Genomic DNA, 23,978 nt, shown 5'->3' on the forward strand with positions numbered 1-23,978 from the left:
GTAAGTTAACCACTTATAAAGCTAGCATGAAAGTTAAAAGACAAAAGTAGTAAATATAACTACAATAATTTGTCAAGGGATATATAATGATAAAAAGATGTAGGGGGCTGGCCCTGTGGCCAAGTGGTTAAGTTCACACGCTCCACTTCGGCAGCCCAGGGTTTTGCCAGTTTGGATCCTGGGTGCAGACATGGCACCGCTCATTAGGCCATGTTGAGGCGGCATCCCACATCCCACAACTAGAAGGACCCATAACTAAAATATACAACTACGTACTTGGGGGATTTGGGGAGAAAGAGCAGAAAGAAAAAAGATGTAAATTGTGCATTCAAAAACATAAATGAGAGGGGGAGTAAAAATGTTGAGCTTTAGAATGCATTCAAACTTAACTTATTTTCAACTTAAAATAGGCTGTTATAAATAAAACTTGTTATATGTAAGCCTCATGGTAACCACAAAGCAAAAACCTATGGTAGATACACAAAAGATAAAGAGAAAGGAATCTAAGCATACCACTACAGTAAATCATTAAATCACAAAGGAAGAGAGCAAGAGAAGAAGAAAGAAACAGAGGAACTACAAAAGAGCTGGAAAACAATGAACAAAATGGCAAAAAGTACATACCTATCAATAATCACCTTAAATGTGTATGGACTAAATTCTCCAATCAAAAGACATAGAGTGGCTGAACAGATGAAAAAACAAGACCCAACTAGTCATCTATATTCTGCATACAAGAGACTCACTTCAGATGTAAGGGCACACATAGACTAAAAGTGAAGGGATGGAAAAAAGTATTCCATGCAAATGGGAACCAAAAAGAAAGCTGGTGTAGCTATACTTATATCAAACAAAATAGACTTTAACACAAAGACTATAATCAAAGACAAAGAAAGTCACTACATAATGATGAAAGGGTCAATCTAACAAGAGGATATAACATTTGTAAGTACTGATGAACCCAACATAGGAACACCTAAATACATAAAGAAAATATTAACAGACCTAAAGGGAGAAATAGACATAAATACAACAATAGTAGGGGACTTTACTACCCCACTTACCTCAATGGATAGATCATCCAGACAGAAAAACAATAACGAAACATTGGCTCTAAATGACACATTAGACCAAATGACGTTAACAGCCATATACAGAACATTCCATCCAAAAGCAACAGAATACACATTCTTCTCAAGCACACATGGCACATTCTCTAGGATAGATCATATGTTAGGCCACAAAACAAGTCTTAATAAATTTAAGATTGAAATCATACCAAACATCTTTCCTGACCACAATGATAGGATTAGAAATCAATTATATGAAAACTGGAAAATTCACAAATATGTGGAGACTAAACAACATGCTACTGAATGGATCAAAGAAGAAATAAAAAAACACCTTGAGACAAATGAAAATGGAAACACAACCTACTGAAGCTTATGGGAAGCAGTAAAAGCAATTCTAAGAGGAAAGTTCATAATGATAAATGTCTATGTCAAGAAAAGTCTCAAATAAACAACCTAACTTTGCAGCTCAAGGAACTAGAAAAAGAAGGACAAATGAACCCCAAAGTTAGTACAAGGAAGAAAATAACAAAGATCAGAGAGAAAATAAATGAAATAGAGACTAAAAACACAATAGAAAAGATCAATGAAACCAAGAGCTGGTTCTTAAAAATGATAAATAAAATTGACAAGCCTTTAGTTACTCACCAAGAAGAAAAGAGAAAAAATTCAAATATATAAAATCAGAAATGAAAGAGGCGACATTTTAACTGATATCACAGAAACATACAAAGGCTCATAAGATATTAAAATAAATAATTATCTATCAAGAAAGGACAACCTATAAGAAATGGATAAATTGCTAGAAACATACAATCTACCAAGACTGAATCATAAAAAAATAGAAAATCTGAACAGACCAATTACTATGTAAAAATATTGAATCAGTAATCAAAAACCTCCTAGCAAACAAAGGACCAGGACCAGATGGCTTCACTGGTGAATTCTTCCAAACATTTAAAGAAGAATTAATACTCATCCTTCTCAAACTCTTCCAAAAAACAGAAAAGGAGGGAATACTTCCAAACTCATTTTATAAGGCCAGCATTACCCTGATACAAAAACCAGACAAGGATGCCACAAGAAAAGAAAATTAGAGGCCAATATCCCTGAAGAACCTTAATGAAATATTAGCAAACCAAATTCAACAATACATTAAAGGATCAAACACCATAATCAAGTGGGATTTATTCCAGGGACACAAGTATGGTTCGACATGCACAAATCAATCGTTGTGATTCACCACATTAATGAATGAAGGATAAAAATCATATGATCATCTCAACAGATGCAGAAGAAACATTTGACAAAATAGAACATTCATTTACGGTAAAAATTCTTAACAAAGTCAGTACAGAGGGAATGTACCTTAATGTGGTAAAGACCATATATGACAAGCCCACAGCTAGCAAGATACTAAATGTTGGAGAACTGAAAGCATTTCCTCTAAGATCAGGAACAAGATGAGGATGCCTACTCTCACCACTTTTATTCAACAAAGTATTGGAACACCTAGCCAGAGCAGTTAGGCAAGAAAAAGAAATAGAAGCCATCTAAATTGGAAAGGAAGAAGTAAAACTTTCACTATTTGCAGATATTATATATAGAAATCCCTAAAGACTCCACCAAAAAACTGTTATAACTAATAAACCAATTCAGTAAAGTTACATGACACAAAATCAATATACAAAAATCTGTTGTCTCTCTTACACTAGTAACAAACTATCAGAAAGAGAGATTAAGAAAACAATCCCATTCACAATTGCATCCAAAAGAATAAAATACCTAGGAATAAACTTAACCAACAAGGTGAGAGACCTGTACACTTAAAACTATCAGACAGGGGCTGGCCTGGTGGTGCGGGGGTTAAGTGCACACGTTCTGCTTCGTCAGCCCGGGGGGTTCACTGATTTGGATCCCAGGTGCGGACATGGCACCGCTTGGCAAACCATGCTGTGGTAGGTGTCCCACATATAAAGTAGAGGACGAGGGGCACAGATGTTAGCTCAGGGACAGTCTTCCTTAACAAAAAGAGAAGAATTGGCAGCCAATGTTAGCTCAGGGCTAATCTTCCTCAAAAAAAAAAAAAAAAAACCATCAGATATTAGTGAAAGAAATTGAAGACATAAATAATTGGAAAGATATTCCCTGCTCATGGATTGGAAGAATTAATATTGTTCAAATGTCCATAATACCAAAAGCAATCTACAGATTCAATGCAATCCCTAGCAAAATTGCAAAGGCATTTTTCACAGAAAAAGAACAAAAAATCCTAAAATTTGTATGGAATCACAAAAGACCTAGAAAGGCCAAATCAATCTTGAGAAAGCAAAACAAAGCTGGAGGCATCATGTTCCCTGCTTTCAAACTATATTACAAAGCTAAAGTAATCAAAACAGTATGGTAGTGGCATAAAAACAGACACATAGATCAATGGAACAGAATAGTGAGCCCAGAAATAAACCAACGCATGTATGGTCAATTAATTTACGACAAAAGAACCAAGAATATACAATGGAGAAAGGACAAACTCTTCAATAAATGGTGCTGGGAAAACTGGACAGCTACATGCAAAAGAATGAAACTGGACCACTATGTAAAACCATACACAAAAACTAAATCAAAATAGGTTAAAGACCTGAAACCATAAAACTTCTAGAAGAAAAACATAGGTGGTAAGTTCCTTGACATTGGTCTTGGCAATAATTTTTTGGATTTGACACCAAAAGCAAATGCAACAAAAGCAAAAGCAAACAAGTGAGCTTCTGTACTTCTGTAAAAAGCTTCTGTACAGCAAAGGAAACCATCAACAAGACGAAAAGGCAAATGGGAGCAAATATTTGCAAATCATATATCTGGTAAAGAGTTAATATCCAAAATATATAAAGAACTGATATAACTCAAAGGCAAAAAACCAAACAATCCAAGTAGAAAATGGGCAGAGGATCTGAATAGATATTTTCCCAAGAAAAGACATATAAGTGGCCAACAGGAACCTGAAATGGCGCTCAACATCACTAGTCATCAGGGAAATGCAAATCAAAACCACAATGAGATATCACTTCATACCTGTTAGAATGGGTATTATGAAAAAGACAAGAAATAACAAGTGTTGGTGAGGTTGTGGAGAAAAGGAAACCCTTGTGCACTGTTGCTGGGAATGTAAGTTGGTGCGGTCATGATGGAAAACATATGGAGGTTCCTCAAAAATTACAAATAGAACTACCATATGATCCAGTAATTCCACTTCTGGGTATTTATCTGATGAAAATGAAAACACTATCTTGAAAAGATATATGCTCTCCCATGTTCACTGCAGCATTACTTACAATATCCAAGATATGGAAGCAACCTTAGCATCCATCAATGGATGAATGGATAAAGAAATGTGGTATATATACACAACAGAATATTATTTGGTCATAAAAAAGAAGGAAATCTTGCCATTTGCAATAACGTGGATGGACCTTGATGGCATTATGCTAAGTGAAATAAGTCAGACACAGAAAGACAAATACTATATGACTCCACTTATATGTGAAATCTAATAACAAAAAACCCAAAAAACCAAGCTCATAGACACAGAGAACAGATTGGAGCTTGTCAGAGGCGGGGGGTGGGGAGTGGGTGAAATGGGTAAAGGGAGTGAAAATGTACAAACTTCCAGTTACAAGAGAACTAAGTCCTGGGGATGTAATGCATAACATGGTGATTATAATTAATAATACTGTATTGCATATTTGAAAGTTGCTAAAAGAGTAGATCTTAAAATTACTCACCACAAGAAAAATAATTTTATAACTATGGGAGGTGATGGATGTTAATTAGACTTATTATGGTGATCACTTTTCAATATATAGAAATATCGAATCATTATGCTGTACATCTGAAACTAATATAATGTTATACATGTCAATTACACTCAATTTAAAAAAAAACTATTCTAAATCTAAATCGGTGTTCTTAAACCATTGTATAAATACTGCCTTCCTGTTCATTTCCAGGAGTTTAGGAACCCAACGTTTATAAATGAACATATTCTGTGCAGCATTGTTTGCTGACATTTGCTCTGGGCCAGCATTTTGGTTTATATGCGGTTTGCCCTCTGCCAGCTTTTCTTTGGACACGCCTGTTAATGACTACGCTTTTCATAATTAGGGCACTGTTCAGTCTCAGAATTTCAAGTGGTATACATTAAGTAGTGGCAAGAGATGAAAGACCACCCGAAACTGATGTGCTATCTGATTGCCTTTAGGTAGTAATACAGAAGAGAACCCCTTTTCCTCATGGCATCTCTCAAGTGTACAAATGGGGCATATAATACAGGGCCATCTAGGAAACCCAATCCATCAGTTACCCTAAACCCTGGTTCATTTACCTTAAGATCATTTTGGATCTAAAAATTTACTCTTGTAAGTGCTCTGAAGAGCGTTGGTTCATAATTGATTACTTCCCTTTGTGCCATTCCTGAAGTACCACGTAAGCCCACTAGGGATATCCTTGCTGGGCAATGCGTGTCTTTATATTTCACTTATCATGTAATTTTATTTCCTTAGAATCCCTGCCACCATTCGTATCAAATACTGCCACACTGGGGCCATCATTCTTTTTTCTCCCCTACCACTTTTTCCATTTGCTAAATTCTATAGGAGATTTTACAACTGATACTGCAAAATTCTGTTAAGAAATAGTTGTATAAATACAGAATGAAAAAAATCCATTCTACTTGCTAACACATAAAAGCAATCTGCCCAAGACAGAAAACTGGAGATAGGTTCAATGTGCAAAAATACAAAACAAAAACCCCTCCAAAAATCCTTAATGTGTATTTTAATAATAAACAAATGGGAAAAAAACCAATAAACAAAAACTCAATTTGGATCCAGGAACCTCTTTATATATTTGGGAATGATTCTAACATTTAATTGGCCTAGAAAATTTTACATCTCCAAGTGAATTTCTAATAGCTTGCCTAAAAAATCATTAATTAGAGAGAAACTTTTTATAGGACCGTACACCACAGAAACAATGATAGAAACACACACACACACGGAAAAGTGAATGTCCATTTCTAATCCTGAACCAAAAGATTGGTTGCAGGAAGGACACCCAAAGACTGTGCATTTCTATTAAAACCTCCAGACCCCAGGCCAGTCATAGCATTAGGGTATCTCTTTTCTGGCATAAAAGAAGAGGTGACTGGGGTTAAACGTGAAGATTTAAATAGTCTAAGGAAAAGCTGATGCTATGAAATAGATAACTCTAGATTATCCGAGCTAATGCAGGGGGCTTTTAACACAGATAATCATAGTAAACTCCAGACAGAGTGAAATCCTGGAAGGCAGGGAGATTTATATTCCTAGGCTCCGACTCTTGCACACAAATGCCAGGTCAACCAGTATGTGCCCCAAGGGGCAGTCTGCTCTCGTGGGGAGGAGTATTTTACCACTGTTACTCTCTAGAATTGCTGGTGCATGGTGACAATAAAAAGCAGAGTCACTTTTATAGCTGTCTTAAATTCTCAACAGATGATGCACCCCCTATGCCTGGACCCCTCTTGGTACACAAATAGTATATTTAACAGTGTTTATTCCTCTGGGATCTCTTGACACATAAGAGCCAGGTAGTGACATCTGCTGATGAATCAACTTTGGTCAGGGCAGCACAGCCCTTTGCCATTTTGCCACAACCACTTTGCCATTGCCCAAGTCCATGATCCTGTGTGTCTCCACGACAGGGGCAATGAGCAGGAACTGAAAAGAGGGAAAGAGAGAGGAAGGTCCTGGGAACTAAGTAGATTATGAACAAGTAGAAGTATCCAGAAACTAGGGTCTACTTTCTCTGAATGTTTTCTATCAGCTCTGCCTTGTTGACCAACATTTCACTTCTGGATAAAACCCTAGCAACTATTATATTCATGGTGCATGCTGGAGGTGAGCTGGAACCCAGATGGTCTTTAACAAAATTGTTATGCTCATCCATTGTGACCTTGCCACCAGGCTGGTTTTAACCTTTCTCATTATGGGGCCACTGTGGCAACACAGATGAACTCCACCATGGAATTAGGGGAAAGAGGTAGCCAAACTGTGTGGTCCAAAATGGACCTCGCAGAATGTCTAACTTTCTCTGACTGGTGGGCAAAAGTCTGGCCAAAGTATGCTTCGTCCCTGCATTCTGTGGTGGGCCTCCTTGGCCCTGGCTGCCCACAGTACCTTAATAGTACATACCCTTACAATTAATTACAGAATGTCTGGGGTAATTTATTCTATGATCAGAAGATGGCTAGAACTGCATGTCAGTCACAGAATTTCCCTCAGGCCTGGCTCTTCTCTAGACGGACAGAGAACTGAGAAAGATAACTTTATCAGAAGATGGAAGACGTGCCCGCCGCCAGGCAGGACGCTGGGGTGGTTATCAAACAGATCTTTTGTTACTGAGTCAAGTACTCTGTAGGGCTCCATCATGGGCTACACGGGCTGCTGTAAAGCTGTTCAATCTCCCACCTCATGCTGCATTTGTATCCTCCTTATTTTATGTTACGAACAAGCTTCCTATGTTAGCATGAAGAGGGAAACAAGCCATATTGGCAACAGGATCTGAGACCACCTGAAAAGACCTCTGTTAACATAGTAATTTCTATGTTTTACATATCAGAAAAGGTTTCTTTTTCCTTAGCTCTTGGCCTCACCGGGGTCAGAATACCATCATTCATTTTCTTTAGTGGTAACCAGTTTAGCTGGCAGAGGCAAAGCTTAATGTCTTGCCTGTGCTGAAAGCTAAATTTAGAGTAAACTCAGAATAAAGATACCTAAGGAAACCTATCTCCTCTTAAGACCATGCAATTTAACCCACTGCAGGTGGAAAAGGCTGGCTCATTTATGGACAAAGAAAGCAAGGGAAGCTGGTTGGAGATGAGGATCCTATATTCTGAAACGTCAATCAATAGCTGTCATGTTTCACCTTGTACTTCTGTCTAAATATTTATTCTTTATTTCTTATCCTTAAATTATTACCTCTCAAATGGTAATCTCAAGAATTGAAATACATGCAGACAACTCAAAGCATAGAATCACATGAGAAAGAATGACGTGGATATATGAGTGTGAAATCCTCTTTGGCCAAAATATACACCATCACATTGTCTACACAGCAACTCAAATTACAGAAAGAGAGTTCTCACCTGGAGTCTTGAAGTTCCTCAGTTGAGAGGGAGTGTCGTAAACTTCAAGGATCCAGTCACCCGCAGCTCGTTCTCCCCAGCAATGAATAGTCATGAACTCCCAGTTTTTAAATCCTTCCATGGAATGATCAAAAAGCCTGACAGAGAACCATAAAACATTGTTTTGTATGGCATTTAAAATCCAGTGAAGGTCAAGCCAAAGACCATGATCAATGATCTTTTCATATCCATCAGCATGTTCAGCTCAACACTGGAGGTTGTATTCATCCTGGACATCACCATTTAGTAGATCCAAACATGTATCATTGTTCTACCATAGGGAACCAGGCCTGGGGCTGGCCAGGCAGTAGCAAATCTAGAGGGGATAACTATTTAGGTATCAGGGAAACTAGGTTAAGACTCTACCCACAAGACTAATAGTACCAAGTGTTGAAGATGTGGTGCAATTGGAACTATCTACACTGCTGATAGGAACACAAGATAGGACAGCTGCTCTGGAAAACAGTTTGACAGATCTTACCACATAATTCAAAAATCTCCTTCCTAAATATTTTCCCAAGAGAAGTAAAGGCATATGTCCACAAAAAGAACTCCACATGAATGTTCACAGCAGCTTTATTCATAATCATCAAAAACAGTTAATGACTCAAATGTCCTTCAATGGGTGAATGGTTAAACACATCATGGTATATTCATACAACGAAATACTACCCAGTAATAAAAATCAATGAAGTACTAATAAACACAATAACATGAATGAATTTCAAAAGCATTAAGTAGAGTAAAAGAAGTCAGTCACAAAAGACTTTGTACTATATGATTCAATTTATATGATGTTCTAGAAAAGACAACATAAACAGAAATAGACCAGTGATTGTCAGGGACTGGGAGGGAAGAGGGAAGGGCATGGTAGAAATTTTGGGGTGATGGAAAAGTTTGATTCTTGAAAGTAATGGTGTATGGTTATAGAACTATATAGAGTTGCCAAAACTCATTCAATTATTCACAGTAAAGAGTGAAATTGTATTGTATGTAAATTATACCTTAGTAAAAAGTCTCTGCCCACCAATCTTACCCAGGTCAGGGAATCATGCCTGGAACTCCAGCCTAGATTCTGCTTTTCCAGCCCTTCCAATGATTTTCTAAGTCCCTAATTCTCTATAGGAAATCTCTTTCTGCTTAAAATAGCTGGAATTATGTGTTTCCTGTGATATAATCCTGAGGCCTACAAAATATGCAGGAAATAAAATAAGGAAACAGAATCCTCATCAAGAATAAAGAGCTGTTGGGGCCCGCCCGGTGGCGCAGTGGTTAAGTTTGCATCTTCTGCTTCTCGGTGGCCCAGGGTTCGCTGGTTCAGATCCCGGGTGCAGACATGGCACCACTTGGCAAAAGCCATGCTGTGGTAGACGTCCCACGTATAAAGTAGAGGAAGACGGGCATGGATGTTACCACAGGGCCAGTCTTCCTTAGCAAAAAGAGGAGGATTGGCAGTAGTTAGCTCAGGGCTAATCTTCCTCAAAAAAAAAAAAAAATTATAAAAAAAAAAGAATAAAGAGATGTCAGTAGATGATGTATAAAACCAGCCCACTAAAATATAGGCATATTGTCAATATAGGCATATAATGTAGATTTGACTACCTGAAGAAATAACCAAAAAATTTCTATAGAGATGGGACCTAGAGAGTGGAAAGTAACAGGGAAGAGATATATATTTTTTCAGTAGTTTTCTTTTTTAAATTATGTGCATCTATTATTTTTATTGAAAAAATAATAAAGTAAGAAAAAGAATTCGAGAAGCAGAGAGGCAAACAGAGAGGGAAAAATATCTCCAGCATTGTCTTAAGATCAACTACGTCCAATTACTGGGACATATTTGTCCTTCAGTGGAGAAAAATGCAAAGGTCAGGGCAAATGCATGTTGACGGCAATTCGGTACACAGAATCAACTCTCCTATCTTTTAATTTCATGTTCACCAAGCAAATCTGTGATTATTATTTGACCACCCATGTAGATCTTCCCATTGTGAGAAAATGTGTCCTTCTAAAATAAAAAAAAAATAACCAGTTTAATCTCCTTGTGACTTAATATATCAGAATTCTGATTTTTTTAAAAAAGTGTTCTATCAGTGTATTTGCGGCTCCCTCTACAATGCCAGCTGGATCCTAAAGCTGAAGAGTTAGGTGGCACAATTGTGGATGTGTTAGGTAAATGACTGACACTTAGCAGTGTTCCCAAGAGAAAAACGAGAAACAGGAAAATCACCTGCTACATGTCCCTGAGCCCCAGAAAGAAGAAAAATGAAAATTATTTATTAGCATTCTCAAAGTATCCCATGGTCAGAAAATATGGGAAAGGCTGAGTTAAAGCTGAATAGACCTCTTTACTGGAGAACATCTCAGATCTCTGGAATATTCAAATATGTTTTGGTAATCTCCATAACGTGGTTTAGGGTAGGCAATGATTTTCAAACCTTATATGGACAGGAAGTCCTTTTCCTTTTTAAAGAATATCTGTATAGTATCTATAAAGGTTACCCCTGGACAGAAGGGTGTGGCATTTCAATGAGGACCATACTGGATCTGGTGGCCTTCCCTGATGATAACAGGGATGGAAATAGTGGCTCCTCATATGAGTGTTTCCCTACTGTAACTGATCTTCAACAGAGTAAGGATGATACATTTTACGGCAGTCCTACAATCCATGCACTACCACAATAGGACTCATTTCATGTTCATGGCTTAAAACTGGACTTGGCCAGGAAGAAATTGCTGGGTCATTATATAGTTGACTTACATACACAGTCCTTCACATAAAACCCAGAAAGTATGTATGTTGGGTAAAAAGGAGACACAGAGGTGCAAGAAGAGGCGCTTTTTCAAATTGCCCTTCCTGTCAGAGATACGTTACTAAAGAGAGTACACTGACACAGAAATGGATGGAGGTGGGAAACCAGTCTAGAACCACTTCTTAGCCCACACTTCTAATTTAGGCTCTAATTCACTGAGGCCATTGTGCCATTTGAGGGCACTGAAGCAATAGCTTGTCACATAATACCTTTCCAAGAGTGCCGAACTTAAAAGCAACTCCCAAACTGTTTAGACAGAACATTTGGCTCATTGCCTCATGTCCAAAAACTACAAAGGAGACTTGAGGCTGCCATCACATGAGGGGCAGTCTTGTTTCCACAACCTCAGCCAACTTTTAATTACTCATGGGTCAATTATTTGACTGCTGGATTAGCAGACCCTACGTTTCTTCCCTTCCACCCTTTCCTGTCCACCTTTGAAAATCATTCCATTGCTACCAATCACTTTTAAATCACATTTGGAACAAAAATTAAACGTAAACTGGATGCCAAGAAGAAATATTCATAAATCAGCATTTATGATTTCAAAGCCTGAATATAAATGGGCTTTGTCTATCTGGCTAAGCAGTTTCCCACCCTGGCCTCCTCACTCTATGTAGAACTGGAATGATCATTAATTTCATGTGGACATAAAAGTTGAAGAGAGGAATTAAAATGCAGCCAAACACAATCATTACATTTTGCTACAAGAGTTGATGGGGAAAGAAACAGACACTGAGTGGGGTTGTTGTTTTAACCAGCTGGGCATTCACTTTCCTAATCTCACCCTGTTCTTTGTTTTAATTCTGATTCAATACTTAAAATATTCCCTATTTTTAGCACTGCAACATTGAAAAATACTGCATCATCCACATATGACAAAAGGTAGTGTTGCTAGTAGACTAGATTTGTGTTACAAGGAACATACTTGCTAAAGACAATGAAGTGTCAAACCGCTGGACACCTGCTAGGGAGAGGCTAATTGCGTGGTCTCTTGTTTATCAACTGAAAAGTCCAATGCCCAGTTTAAACGTCTGTGCTGTGCCAACAGTGAAGAAACCAGACACATGCCAACATGATTAGTGTGGATAAAATGTCAATAAAGCGGGGCCAGCGTGCTGAAAGCTGGAGTAGATTAACTCCATGCCCGTATCCTCATCTCCCGTTGCAGTGAAACCCTGTTCTGTCAAAGTCAACTTCATAATCATGTGCTCGATGAAATGATATATGCATGCGGTGGCACAAATTATGCATCCAGTTATTAAAATGGTGCCCCACTGCCCTATCCCTGTGAGCGGTTTTCAAATAAATTACTTTGGATGAAGCCTGGTAGAAAAGATTGCCATTAAGAGTAGTACATCCTTTTGAGGAATTAACTCAGGAAATAACTTATAATTACTGGAAGCTTTTTTTTTTTTTGCCTCCTTTCACTTAAAGAGTCTAGCCAATGTGTCAAGGCTACAACATTCTTCTGTGATGTTATGGTAACTAAATAACAAGACATTTTATAAATACTGACAGCTATGTGTTATCATATAATTATTTCTAAAATTGCAAATAGATCTTAATTTCAGAATCATCCACTACTCCCCAAACAATATTTATGTTCACTACAGATTTAGACATTAGGCCAATATTTTTGGAAGTTTTGTTTTTTTCTTCTCTCTAATTTTAATTTTTTAATTTATATTTTTAGTGCTTCATCACAATTTAAGGTAGAACTTATAGAGTGCTTGAAGCACTCATTTGGCTCAATTATAATTAAGTTTTTGATTTCCTTTGGATGTTTGGCTTCAGTAAGTTTTAGATAATTTGCTTCTGAAATAGGGTATTTAAAACATACTAGTTGGTTTTCCTCTCTCCTCTAACTTAAATCACTTCTTTAAGAAAGGTTGAGAGAAAGGTACTGGTTCTAGAGGTTTGGAATACCTAAAAAGATGAGTTCCTTTTAAACTTTCAATATGCATACTATTACTAACTTACTCACCAACCCAAAAATGCATTCCTTCTTGTGGGTATATGATGTAAGTTCTTAATCTTCTTGAAGATTTACTCCATTTCATAGTAGATGGTTTATCTAAGTATCTGTTTTATATTATAAACTCCTTTGTAAATCACTTCCATAGCATCCAGCAGCATACCGCTCACAAGTCTTTCGATGACACAAAAAAAGAATGTGTACGAAAAAGCTAGATGATCTTTTAAAACAGTGCTATTTAACGTGTGGTCTGCGGATACGCAGCTTCAGCATCACCTGGGAGCTTATTAGAAATGCAAATTTATGGACCTTATCCAGACTTACAGAGTCAGACTCTCTGAGAGAGGGGCCCAGACATCTGTGTTTGATAGAGTCACTCACCAGGTGCTCTGGGAAGCACTGTGTAAATAAAGGCTAGCTCGTATTAAGTGCTTACTATGCTAGGAGCTGTGCTAAGGACTAGCTGCTTATCTTACTTAATACTTGTAACAATCCTGTGTGGCAGATACTATTATGTCTATTTTCTAGATGACAGAATCACTTTTCCAAAATCAAACATAAAAATTGGTGAAATCAAGACAAACCCAGCTCTAAATCCAAAGGCGGTGCCTTCTTTTGAATGAAGGAAGAGGGTTCTCATGGTGAGGTGTTACCGGTAAGCAAAACTTTGACTGCAAAAGTGTAATTTTTACTGCAAGCCACAGATGCATTTATGTAGCATGACACTTTACAAATGCCGATAGTCTGTCGTTGAACATGTCAGTAGGGCAGCAACGAATATGATTCAAATAGAAACACTACATTTTAAGCATAGTTAATTATAGAACCCTATAGGTTTTGCAGACTAGAAAGTGTACCTTCTTTCCACTTAAGACCATAATTAGAAGCAGAGATATTCATCTGTAATCAAATTTAGAAAGGGAGGCAAAGTTTCAGCTTTCAGTCAGAGGCCAAAATTTGGAACAGAGAGCCAGTACAGCTAAACTAAACAGAAAACTCAATGAGTTGGGGGAGGGGGAGTCTTAGGGGGTCAAAAAGGAAGACAGCTTTTCATAATTCTAACAAAGACAGTTGAAGGAAGGATCTGATGGGACAGGCTTTGGTTTGAAAAATTTCACATAGGAAGAATTGGAATTTGTCACAGAATAAAGGCTTACATTCAAAGCTGCCCTTGTCGAAAAACATTTTAAAGGGACGCAAGCCCACCAAGCTTCCCCCGACCTGCCACACCACCATACCCTCCCCAGAAGTAAACCATTTGGGCTGATGATTCAGTTTGGCATCTTGTTAGGCAGGCTGTTCAGGCCAAGAGGAAGACCGAAAGGGTGGGAGGGCAGGAGAAAACAAAGGGAAGAGAAGAACTAAGCATTTGTCCATTCCAGGCCTGCTCTGTTTACTCAGGGCTCCCACCCACTAAATTAGCAACCTGGCTTGCCAGGGGTGCTTGCATGCTGGGCTAATGGGGCACGAAGCTCAAGTTGGACTAGTTCTGAATGCTCCTGCCTGCCTTCCAGGGCTCAGCACCTGCAGATGCTTGGGTAAACTGTTCTTCCTCGAACAGCTGTGCTCCACAGGAGTTCCAGCAAGTGCCTGTCAGCCAGGACAGGGAGGCACTGAGGGGCTCCAGACGGCCCACACAGACAGAGCGTTCAGCGACTTTCTGAAAATCAATTCTCAAGGAATTGCTGTGGTGAGGGGATCAACAACACTGAAGAAATTCCTTACTGACATGTCTAGAAAAATGAAGACTTCTGGAAAGCTGACCATGGCCCCTTTATTTCCTTTGGGAATTTACTCTTATGGATAGTACTTTCAGGTGCCAAGACTAGGACACACATTTTGTCAATATTGAAAAGGAGAAGAAGCACAGATACTAAGGGGCAGGCGCTTGCTGTTATCTCATGTCTCCTGCCCGGGTTTATCCTCATTGACCCTGTCTCTAGTTTTTGCATCATAAAGGGGAGATGACACTGAGTGAGGGAGTGAGCCTCGGATCTGGATTCGAGTCGGAGCTGGATCTCGGCATCCTTCCTTCTCACAGAGCCAGTGCACAGGCCACAGTGAAAGGAGTCACACCTCAAGGAGGAATAAGAGAGATCACATGGGGAGGGTTCTGTCACTGCAGCTCTGCCTCTTCATCTTAAATGGCCCCCACTAGGGAAACTGGGTTTTAAACATTTCAGAATTCCTGTTTTAACTGCACAGTGTTCTTTGCTTTTCGTGGTCCTCCTTAGAAATCCTGACTTCTTTGAAAGAAAGATAAGTGTCCAACAGGGGAACTATTTATTGCTCTCATTAATAATCTCTGACATACGAATTCCTTCTAAAACCCAATCTAGTCACCTTTTCCTTGAGTTAAAGTATCATCGCCTTGCAGGCCAACATGAAGGACACCGGGAGCAGAGAGGGCCGTCCTGTCACCCCCCCCTCACCTCTTCTCTGGGCTTCTTGCCCTCAGCTCCCAACCCTGGGAATGTTCTCTGACATAAGGCCAAGGTGAGAGGGCATGAGGATTCCTTGCCACCAGGTCAGAGACTGAGAGGTTTTGAGTAGAGATTTCCTCTCGTAAAATTAAAGCATCAGAATACGCCAGAAGGAAAAAATGCCAAAAGAAACTGTCTTTCCTCAGCTGCCTCAGTAGGAGGGATGCTACTAGTATCAAGCACAACAAGGACAGGGGAGCCAGGCCCTGGAAGGTGGCCATATGTGGCTTTAGGACTCAGTGCAGCTGTTTTACATTTAAAGGGTCAGCCACTCAGAGCAATGTTTTCGGGGAGCTCATGAATTCCTAACATCCTTCACATCTCTCGGTGCCTCCAGTCCACTTCCCCTACTTCAATCTGTCTACCTCTTCTTGGTGGCTTCTTATTTTCAGCACTGAGATGGAAAATATACAAAAGAGCAGTACTTTAGGAAGGTGCTCCAGACCAAGAAGATGCAGATCAGGTGCAAACCTTATTCCCAGGGAGTCTTGATGAAGAGATCGAGATAAACCTCGCGACTGCCAGTTACCGAGCATCTGGAATGCTTGTTCTTTTCTCTGGCACAAGTCATGCATCGCTCTTGGGTTCAGCACTTTGCAAAGCAGATGTCCACTGTTGAAGAATGCATGCGAGACTGGAGCCAGTGACACTGTAATCCACCAAATGTCTGTGATGGAATCCACGGCTCCTCTGCTCACAAGTTTCCTCACTGAAGTCATTTCGGGGGAAGCCAACAAGAAATACCGAAATAGGCAGGAAGAGCCCAGACAGGCTGAAGAGATTGAGTTTTCCAAGCAAATTGCAACTGCGGAAGGGGCTGTTTTTCAACAACGGAGGGGGCTTGAGGGATAAGAGCTGCAGGCATGTGAAGCAAACTTTTGCAGTGCACGGTGTTTCACCAGGTTCTTCTTTCAAGTTCAACGCCGGTGGATAATGGTTAAAAGTTCTGGTCACAAATTACGAAGTGTTGTGCATGTTTCCCCACACCAACAAGCAATTCTCTGACACCAGCTGTGTGTCCTACAATTTAATTCAATTCCGACACTATCTACCTGGAGAGAGCATCAGACCCCACAGGTTAAGGGCTCAGTCCCACAAGAATGCCACCTCCCCCCAGTTCAGAGGCCGGTCTCAAGTCCAGTCTGCTTCTGACCAGCCGACAACCCCCTCTCCTTGGGTTTCATTAATTTGCTAGAGGGACTCACAGAACTCAGAGAAACATTTTGCTTACTAAATTACCCACTTATTATAAAGGGATATAACTTAGGAACAGCCAGATGGAAGCGATGCCTAAGGCAAGGTGTGGGGAAAGAAGGCAGAGCTTCCGCGCCCTCTCCAGGCCACCACTCTCCCCAGATCTCCATGTGTTCACCAACTCAGATCCTCTCCAAACCCTGTCCTTTTGGTTTTTTATAGAGGTTTCATTATATAGGCACGATTGATTACATCACAGGCCATTGGGGACTGAAATCAATCTCCAGCCCCTCTCCCTTCCTCTGAGGTTGGAAGTTGAGGGTAAGCGGCAGGAGAGTGGAACTGAAAGTTCCAACCCTCTAATCACACAGCTGGCTTCATTGACAAGCAGCCCCAGTCTTTAGGTGCTTTCCAAAAGTCACCTCTTTAACGTAACAAAAGATACCTTTGTTGCTCTCATCACTTAGGAAACTCCAAGGGTTTTAGGAGCTATGTGCTGCAAACAGAGACTTAGACCAAATATATATTTCTTATTATAAATCACAATATCACATGGTAAAGAAAAGAAAAAAAGAACAGCAGAGAAAAAGGCCTTCCCTGGCTTCGGTAACAACAGCTGGTGTGACCTCCACTAATCTTGTAATTGGTAATTGCGCATCTGAAGGCCTTGCTTGCTGGAAAGAAGCATTGGGCAGGTAATGGCAATTACCTGGCAGGCGGCAGCTGAGACCTCTGTCTGCAGAGGGAGGAGGGCACGAGGAGGGCATGTCCAGCGATCTGATGCCAAAGCATCCTTCCGTTCTTTGCACCTGCATACACTTATTCTGGCAAAGCTGTGCTTCATAAAGTGCTAAGCCCAGGCTTCCCCATTCCCTAATGGAAGATGTTAGGTTTTAAAGAGGAATACAAGTTTTCAAGGCACAGAAATAAAAGGCACTTGAAGATTTTGGATTCTGTACTCCTAGTCACTGTCACCTAGAAACGCTATTGCTATTTTTTCATTGTTCTACAGCAGATGAAGTTTGGGGATTTTAAAAGCAAATGGCAAATGGACCCAATGGAGCAAAAGAAAACTTGTGCTAGAAGATTCTGGCCTTTCAACAGGATTTTGGCAATACAACTGCCTGCTGGAGAAGTGTTTGGAGGGAGCAGGGAGAAGGGGAGAGGTTAAGAAGAGAAACTGAGTGCCCTCTTGGGCAATAGAGACTAGAGAGCCAATCTTGAAAACAGAAGTCAGGATACTACAGTCCTCAAGCCAAATCTGGCCCACTGCCTGTTTCTCTATAAGTTTTATTGAAACACAGCCATGCCCATTCATTTATACTGTCCGCCATGGCTCCTGCCCTCTAATGGCAGAGTTGAAAAGCTGTAACAGAGACATGGCCTGCAAACCTCAAAACATTTACTAACTTTTTCTTTGCAGAAAAAAACCTGCCAAAACCTGTTTTAAAACAAAAAATTTCCTTTAACTTTGGAAGGGCTTGGCAAGAGAATTCAGTTAACCTGTGACAAATGCCAGCAGACACTTAAGGGGAGGGGAGAGAATTTCAGAGGCCTTAGGAGTTAGTGCTCTGCATTTCCTCTTGAGGATAAACAACAACAGGTGGCCTTCAATTTTTCTGCAGCATCTTTTCAATATTAGCCAACTATTAAATGTTATACTGTTCCATGCCTACAGATTCTAGGCAGCTCCATACTTTCTACTTACGTATGAACAGTAAGAGCTATGCCTGTCCCATCATGACATCTAAGTGTCCCCTTGGTTAGTTCTGAGGTTAGTAAGTAAGGAGCAGCTGACCCTTTCTTCCCTATAGAATAGCTGAGTGTGGGTGTGACCCCTGCACTCTGGTAGGCAGAGGCCATCACTGTACCTGTTGGCCAAAAGCTGGGACCTGGTTCCTGAGGGAGAGGTCAGGTAGATGGCCAGGTCTCCCCTCCTGGGGTGGGTGATGGTTATGCGCACGACTACATGTTCTAGGTAGTTGACATGGTGGTTGGGATTATCGGAGCAGCCCGAAGCTTTGTAGATGGAGCGCACCGCACTGTTGGGGCGAATTGTCCTGCAACAGAGAGAGGACAAGTTTGAGCAAAGTACGTGGCAAAGGTCCCTGAGTGACCCTGCAGGCCTGAAATGATTATATGATCTAAAGCAAGCAGCTGGTCGCTGGATACTAAACAACACAGCACTATCACCCAAATGACTGGGTCACCTAAAGAATTAACACTGGCTATACAGTAGGAAAGATGCAAGTGAGAGGAAAGGGGGAATTAAGGTTTTTTTTATCTTCATGCAGGTAGTGGATATCAAACTTGAGGGTAGCACCTTGTTAAAATGCAGATTGCTGGGCCCTGGCCAGGCCCAGAGTGTCTGATTCAGTGAGGCTGGGGGTGGATCCCAGGAATGTGCATTGCTAACAAGTTCCCAGGTGACAGTCAGGTTGTTGATCTATGGAATACACTTTGGGAACCACTGATATAGGGTACTGTGGTCCCCTAGAGGCCTGGGATTAGCACAACCTTCGTTCAAATCCCTGGTCTACCATTTCCTTGCTCTATAAGCCATGGGCACACACCTCCCTCTTGCCTACAGATTCCTGTCTTCTTCGCTAGCTTCCTCCTGTGCCACTGTCCCCCTTGAACACCAGACTCCAGCCACTCTGGCATCAGTTCAAGTTATGGAATAACTCAAGTTTCCCACCTCAGAGACTCTGCATACACTACTCTGCCTGAAGGACTTTTTTGCTGCTGTTCATATGGCTGACTCTCTCTCCCTTCATGGTCAAAGCTTAACTTTCACTCTCTGAGACCATCATTGAGGAACAAGATGCCCCTCACCTCCTATTTTCTACCTTTTTTACTTCCAACATTCACTTATTATAATTTGTAATTATCTAATTATCATTATTTTTTGGCTTAACTCTCACTACACCGTAAGTTCATATAGGCAGGAAGCATTTCTCATGCCCCTTTCTATGTTTAATATAAGGCTCAGTGCTGGATATCCAGTGAGTGCAAGAAATTCAGTTACTGAATTGGTAAGAAATTTGTGAATGAATAATCAAATATTCCCTCTGACCTATCTCCTTATTTGTCAAATGGGAATAACACCGAAGTTGTTACAAGGTTTTACTAAGAAAACAAACATGAAGTTTCTCACACTTAGCTTGCCACGTAATAAGGGCTCAACAAATACTAGTTAATTTTTCACTTTTTATTTTGTTTCTCTCCTTCTTTGCCACAAAAGGGTAGAATGGAAAGAACCCTAAAACTTTAGTCCATTTATTTCTGCTTCCTAACAAATTTCCTCAAGAATTATAACGGCTCGAGTTTCTTCACAAACCAAAGTTCATAAGTATTTTTCTGTGAGCTAACACTATAAAAAGAAAGCCAAAAACAAAACACTAATAAAGTCATGAAGATGGAGCCTATTCTTTGGATTCAGCACCTAGGAGAGACTTCACATTATTGCTTGGTAAACCCTGTCAGCACAGCCTCCAAGTTTGTGCACTGAAACAGAGGAATAGGCCTCGGAATCTCTGAGCCAACTGCAACCTCATTTGCTGTGCATTTTGTACCACTCTTTGGAGAACTCCACGGTATATAGGTAAGTTTCCACAACAGAAGGTTTGGTTTCTTTGGAGTACACTGACTTATGGAGAATATGTACCATGCTCTAGAAATACTGAGAGAGTAGAAACCTTAAGAATGCCCATCTGTAAGGGTCCCCTCAAATCCCCCTTTAAGAGATGTTTTTCTTTTAAAAATCTTTGGCTTATACTAGTGTGGATTTAATAGCTTAAAATCCTAGACATGCTATCAGAATTTTATAATTATAGTAGGAAAACACTACACCAGTTTTTAGCTTCCATGTGTAACAAAGGGCTGTCTCGAGCACTTGCGCTGGCCTGCTCTCTTTCAGGGCATTGTCACACTGTCTGCTTGGAGCAAACATTACTTGATTTGTCGGTCTGTGCTCTCCACACACACGTGCTGCTGGGGAACAGTGGTCCACTTCTCCGCCTCCATCACCATGGCTTCTGCATCCATCAGTCCAAATCCATAGAGATGGCTCACTACGGAAAGCAAGAGGCCGGTCAGCTTCACTGTGGCTAGCAGTACCTTATGCTATATACGTTGAGTTATAATTTCACTCCGTAGAGAACGCTGACACATCCCAATGGGATACTAGCTTTCTTTCTAGCAATGATTTAAAAAACAAATCAAACAAGTACACAATCATAACAAGAAAATAAGATGGATATATATTATTCATTGATTATGTATTATTACTACCACTTATGACTACCACTTATGAATTATTACTACATGGTAGGCACTAGTCCATATTTTTACATTTAATCCTCCCAACAGTCTTAAGATGTTAGTGCTATTATCATCATCATTCATGGATGAAAAAACAGAGGTACAGAGAGAAACTTGGCTAAGACTGACTAGCAATTCAGTGGTTGAGCTGGACTGTAACCCACATACTTTGCTCCAAGGCCTTACTGTTAACTACTTGCATTCAAGTGATGACATCATCGATTTTGTAAGAGAAAATAATTAATATGTTTAAAGAGAAGCGACAATGTATACAACTTCTCCTAGTGAAATAAGAACTTAATGCAAGAAATATCAATTTTCTGACATATCTAGTATTTAGATTGAATATCTCAGAAGACAAATTATTATCTTTCCTCTAGCATATGAAAAATTTATTAAACTTTATACATGAAATATTTGGAGGCCTCCAGACTTTTATGCCAGCTTCTTATCCTCGAATGTTGTAATCTTTTTAGTTCTCAATGAGAATACCTATTGATCTAAAGCTGAATTTGACATAACTGTCTCAGAAACTTCAATTACATATGGGAATATTTTAATGATGCAGCAAGATCTACACGTGCAGTTCTTTCTAAGAATACTTTAAAATCCCCGTTGAATACTTACAAGCTCCAGTTTGTATTAAACTGTCTCATATATTTATAAACAGTCATACTTCTACCAGATTTGTTGCTTAAAACATTCTTCCTTCTAACATTAATCGCTTTTTGCAAAAATGGCTATAGCTGCCCATACTTATGGATTATTTAAATACTTCAGCATGAAATTCAAGATGTTCTAGGATACAATCCTATTCTACTTTCATAACACCCTCCTCACCAAACCGTTTGCTTTAGTAAGGTCTCTCCTTTACAGCTCCCAGTCACATCTTGCTCTTTCTGTCTCAGTGCCTTTGCTCAGACTGAGCCCTTGGCCTGGAATTCCCTCAACTCTTCCTCTCTGGAGAATCAAATTCTACTCTTAAAAGTTCCTGAAGACCTAGTTAGTCGATCATCTCTTTCTTGAAATATTCTCTGACCAATAAAAGTCAACAGACATCTACTGAAATTCAACTGTCTGTGACCGGTGAACTTTTCTCTTTTCTAGTTCTATAACTTTAATTAATTTGTCAATCTATCTGCCCTTCTGCTCATCCATTCATCCATCTACCCATCCATCTATCCACCCAGCCACCCATCCATCCATTCAGCATTTCTTGAGTGCCTTCCATGTGACAAGCACTGTGTTACTCACTGCACTTCTTAACTGTGCCATCAATTGAATTGCTAATTAACTCTGTCAGCATGTCTTTTTACCCTAACTGTATTATAAACTTCTTGATGGTAGGAACTAGGACTTATATTTCTTTACCTGTTCCATAGGATTTAGCAGAACTTTATACATATGGGAGGAAAAAGAAATTACAGCACATAAAAAAGGAAAATCGTGTTAGGATTCAGAAATACTGCTCTATTTCTGCTATTAACTAATCACGTAATTCTTGGCAAACAAGGTAAAATATCTAACCCACAATTGCCTTATTTGGGGATATTATTGTTTATCCCATCACCATTACTAAGTTGATTAAGTATTATTATATGTTCCATGTGAGAAAGTCTGTGTAAAAAACTATACATATGTAAGGGTTCATCATTATAACATCAGCTGCTCAGCCAGACAGGACACACTGAATAAAACTGAATAAACCTACTCAAGCATGCCAAGGATGTATGTAGGATTTTTATATGTGTATGTTTGTAACTTTTATTATAAATGATTTTTTTCTTTTTATTCCAAAGTAATGCATGTTCATTGTCAAAACTTGTAAATATATCCAGAAAAGAATAAAGAAAATAAAAGCCATCAATAACTTCATCACAAATTGGTAACTGCTATTAACAATTCTGTATGTTTGGTTTCAGTTACATAATAATATGTGAGGTAATTTTGCCTCTTTTATTAAAAGACACAGAGTTGTCCACATGAAACAGGAGAAATATCAAGTTTGGCCTTAAGGAAACCAAATTGTGGAGATCTTTTATTAAAGTTCTTGTAAATTCTATGTTCTCACTTACCACTTAACCATAGCCTATATCATTTCACTGTGAACATTCTAAGGTATTTTCTTTCCCTGGAGGAAGTGAAATTATTGCCGAAGATGGTATGCCAGGCTCTCTAACTCTGCCCAAAACCCGAATATCTCCATGCTGGTATCAAGTGGTTTTAAACCAGCACAACTGATCATTTTATCTCAGTTAGGGAAATAAGATGAAAGATTTGATTGGTATGTGGGGGTGGGTAAGAGGGTGGGGAGGGGCCTGCGGAGGGCAAGGGCTTTCAATAGTCTGCAAGATGGGGGCTGCCTGGCCTCTGGTTCAGCTGCATTAGCTGCTGCTCTCCCCACCCCACCCCCATAACTGTCAACTGAACAGCCATTCGGACATAAATTAACATGCAGAGTCATCAAATACAACAAACACTTCATGCCTGTTAAACAACCACTTGAGCTAAGTAGAAAAGCACCTTGCGTCTTTATGAAGGTCATAAATTTGTTTCCTTTTCCGATTCAATTCCTACCCTCCAGAGACAATGTCCATTCATGCAACACTCACAGTAGATGTTCAGAAAAGAGGCTGACCAGCTCCAGTTAAGCTAGACTGGCAGGTCAACAAAAACCATTTACATTAATGGCATATGGAGGAATTAGATTACATCACTGAAGGGCACTGTGTCAGTAACGGAGATTTTCAGTATTTTAAAATACTGGAAATTGTGTATCTATCCACAATCATGATACACAGCCTAAGAAAATGATGAAATGAATTTCTTTCTTTTTTGGGTGGAGGGTGCTGGCAATATATCAACTCCATGTGTTCTGATTGGAAGTTATTTGTTTGGCTT

The 23,978-nt window shown here is 39.6% G+C and overlaps 1 protein-coding gene across 5 annotated transcripts in view; it reads right to left on the reverse strand.

The window, feature by feature from the left end:
• Positions 1–23,978, reverse strand: part of PCSK5 (proprotein convertase subtilisin/kexin type 5) — a 436,446-nt gene that overhangs the window by 176,673 nt on the left and 235,795 nt on the right. For all 5 annotated transcript variants that reach the window (XR_011431390.1, XM_005604948.4, XM_014735411.3 and 2 more), the window contains exons 11-13: positions 20,710–20,827; positions 18,626–18,814; positions 8,251–8,387 (exon numbers count right to left, since the gene is read on the reverse strand). Coding sequence is in view for 4 of the 5 variants with exons in the window: in XM_005604948.4 (XP_005605005.1) it covers positions 8,251–8,387; positions 18,626–18,814; positions 20,710–20,827 (444 nt within the window). In the remaining variant the exon portion in view is untranslated. The remainder of the gene's footprint in view (positions 1–8,250; positions 8,388–18,625; positions 18,815–20,709; positions 20,828–23,978) is intronic.

Source organism: Equus caballus, chromosome 23, assembly GCF_041296265.1.
Source record: "Equus caballus isolate H_3958 breed thoroughbred chromosome 23, TB-T2T, whole genome shotgun sequence".
NCBI classification, from domain to species: Eukaryota; Metazoa; Chordata; class Mammalia; order Perissodactyla; family Equidae; genus Equus; species Equus caballus.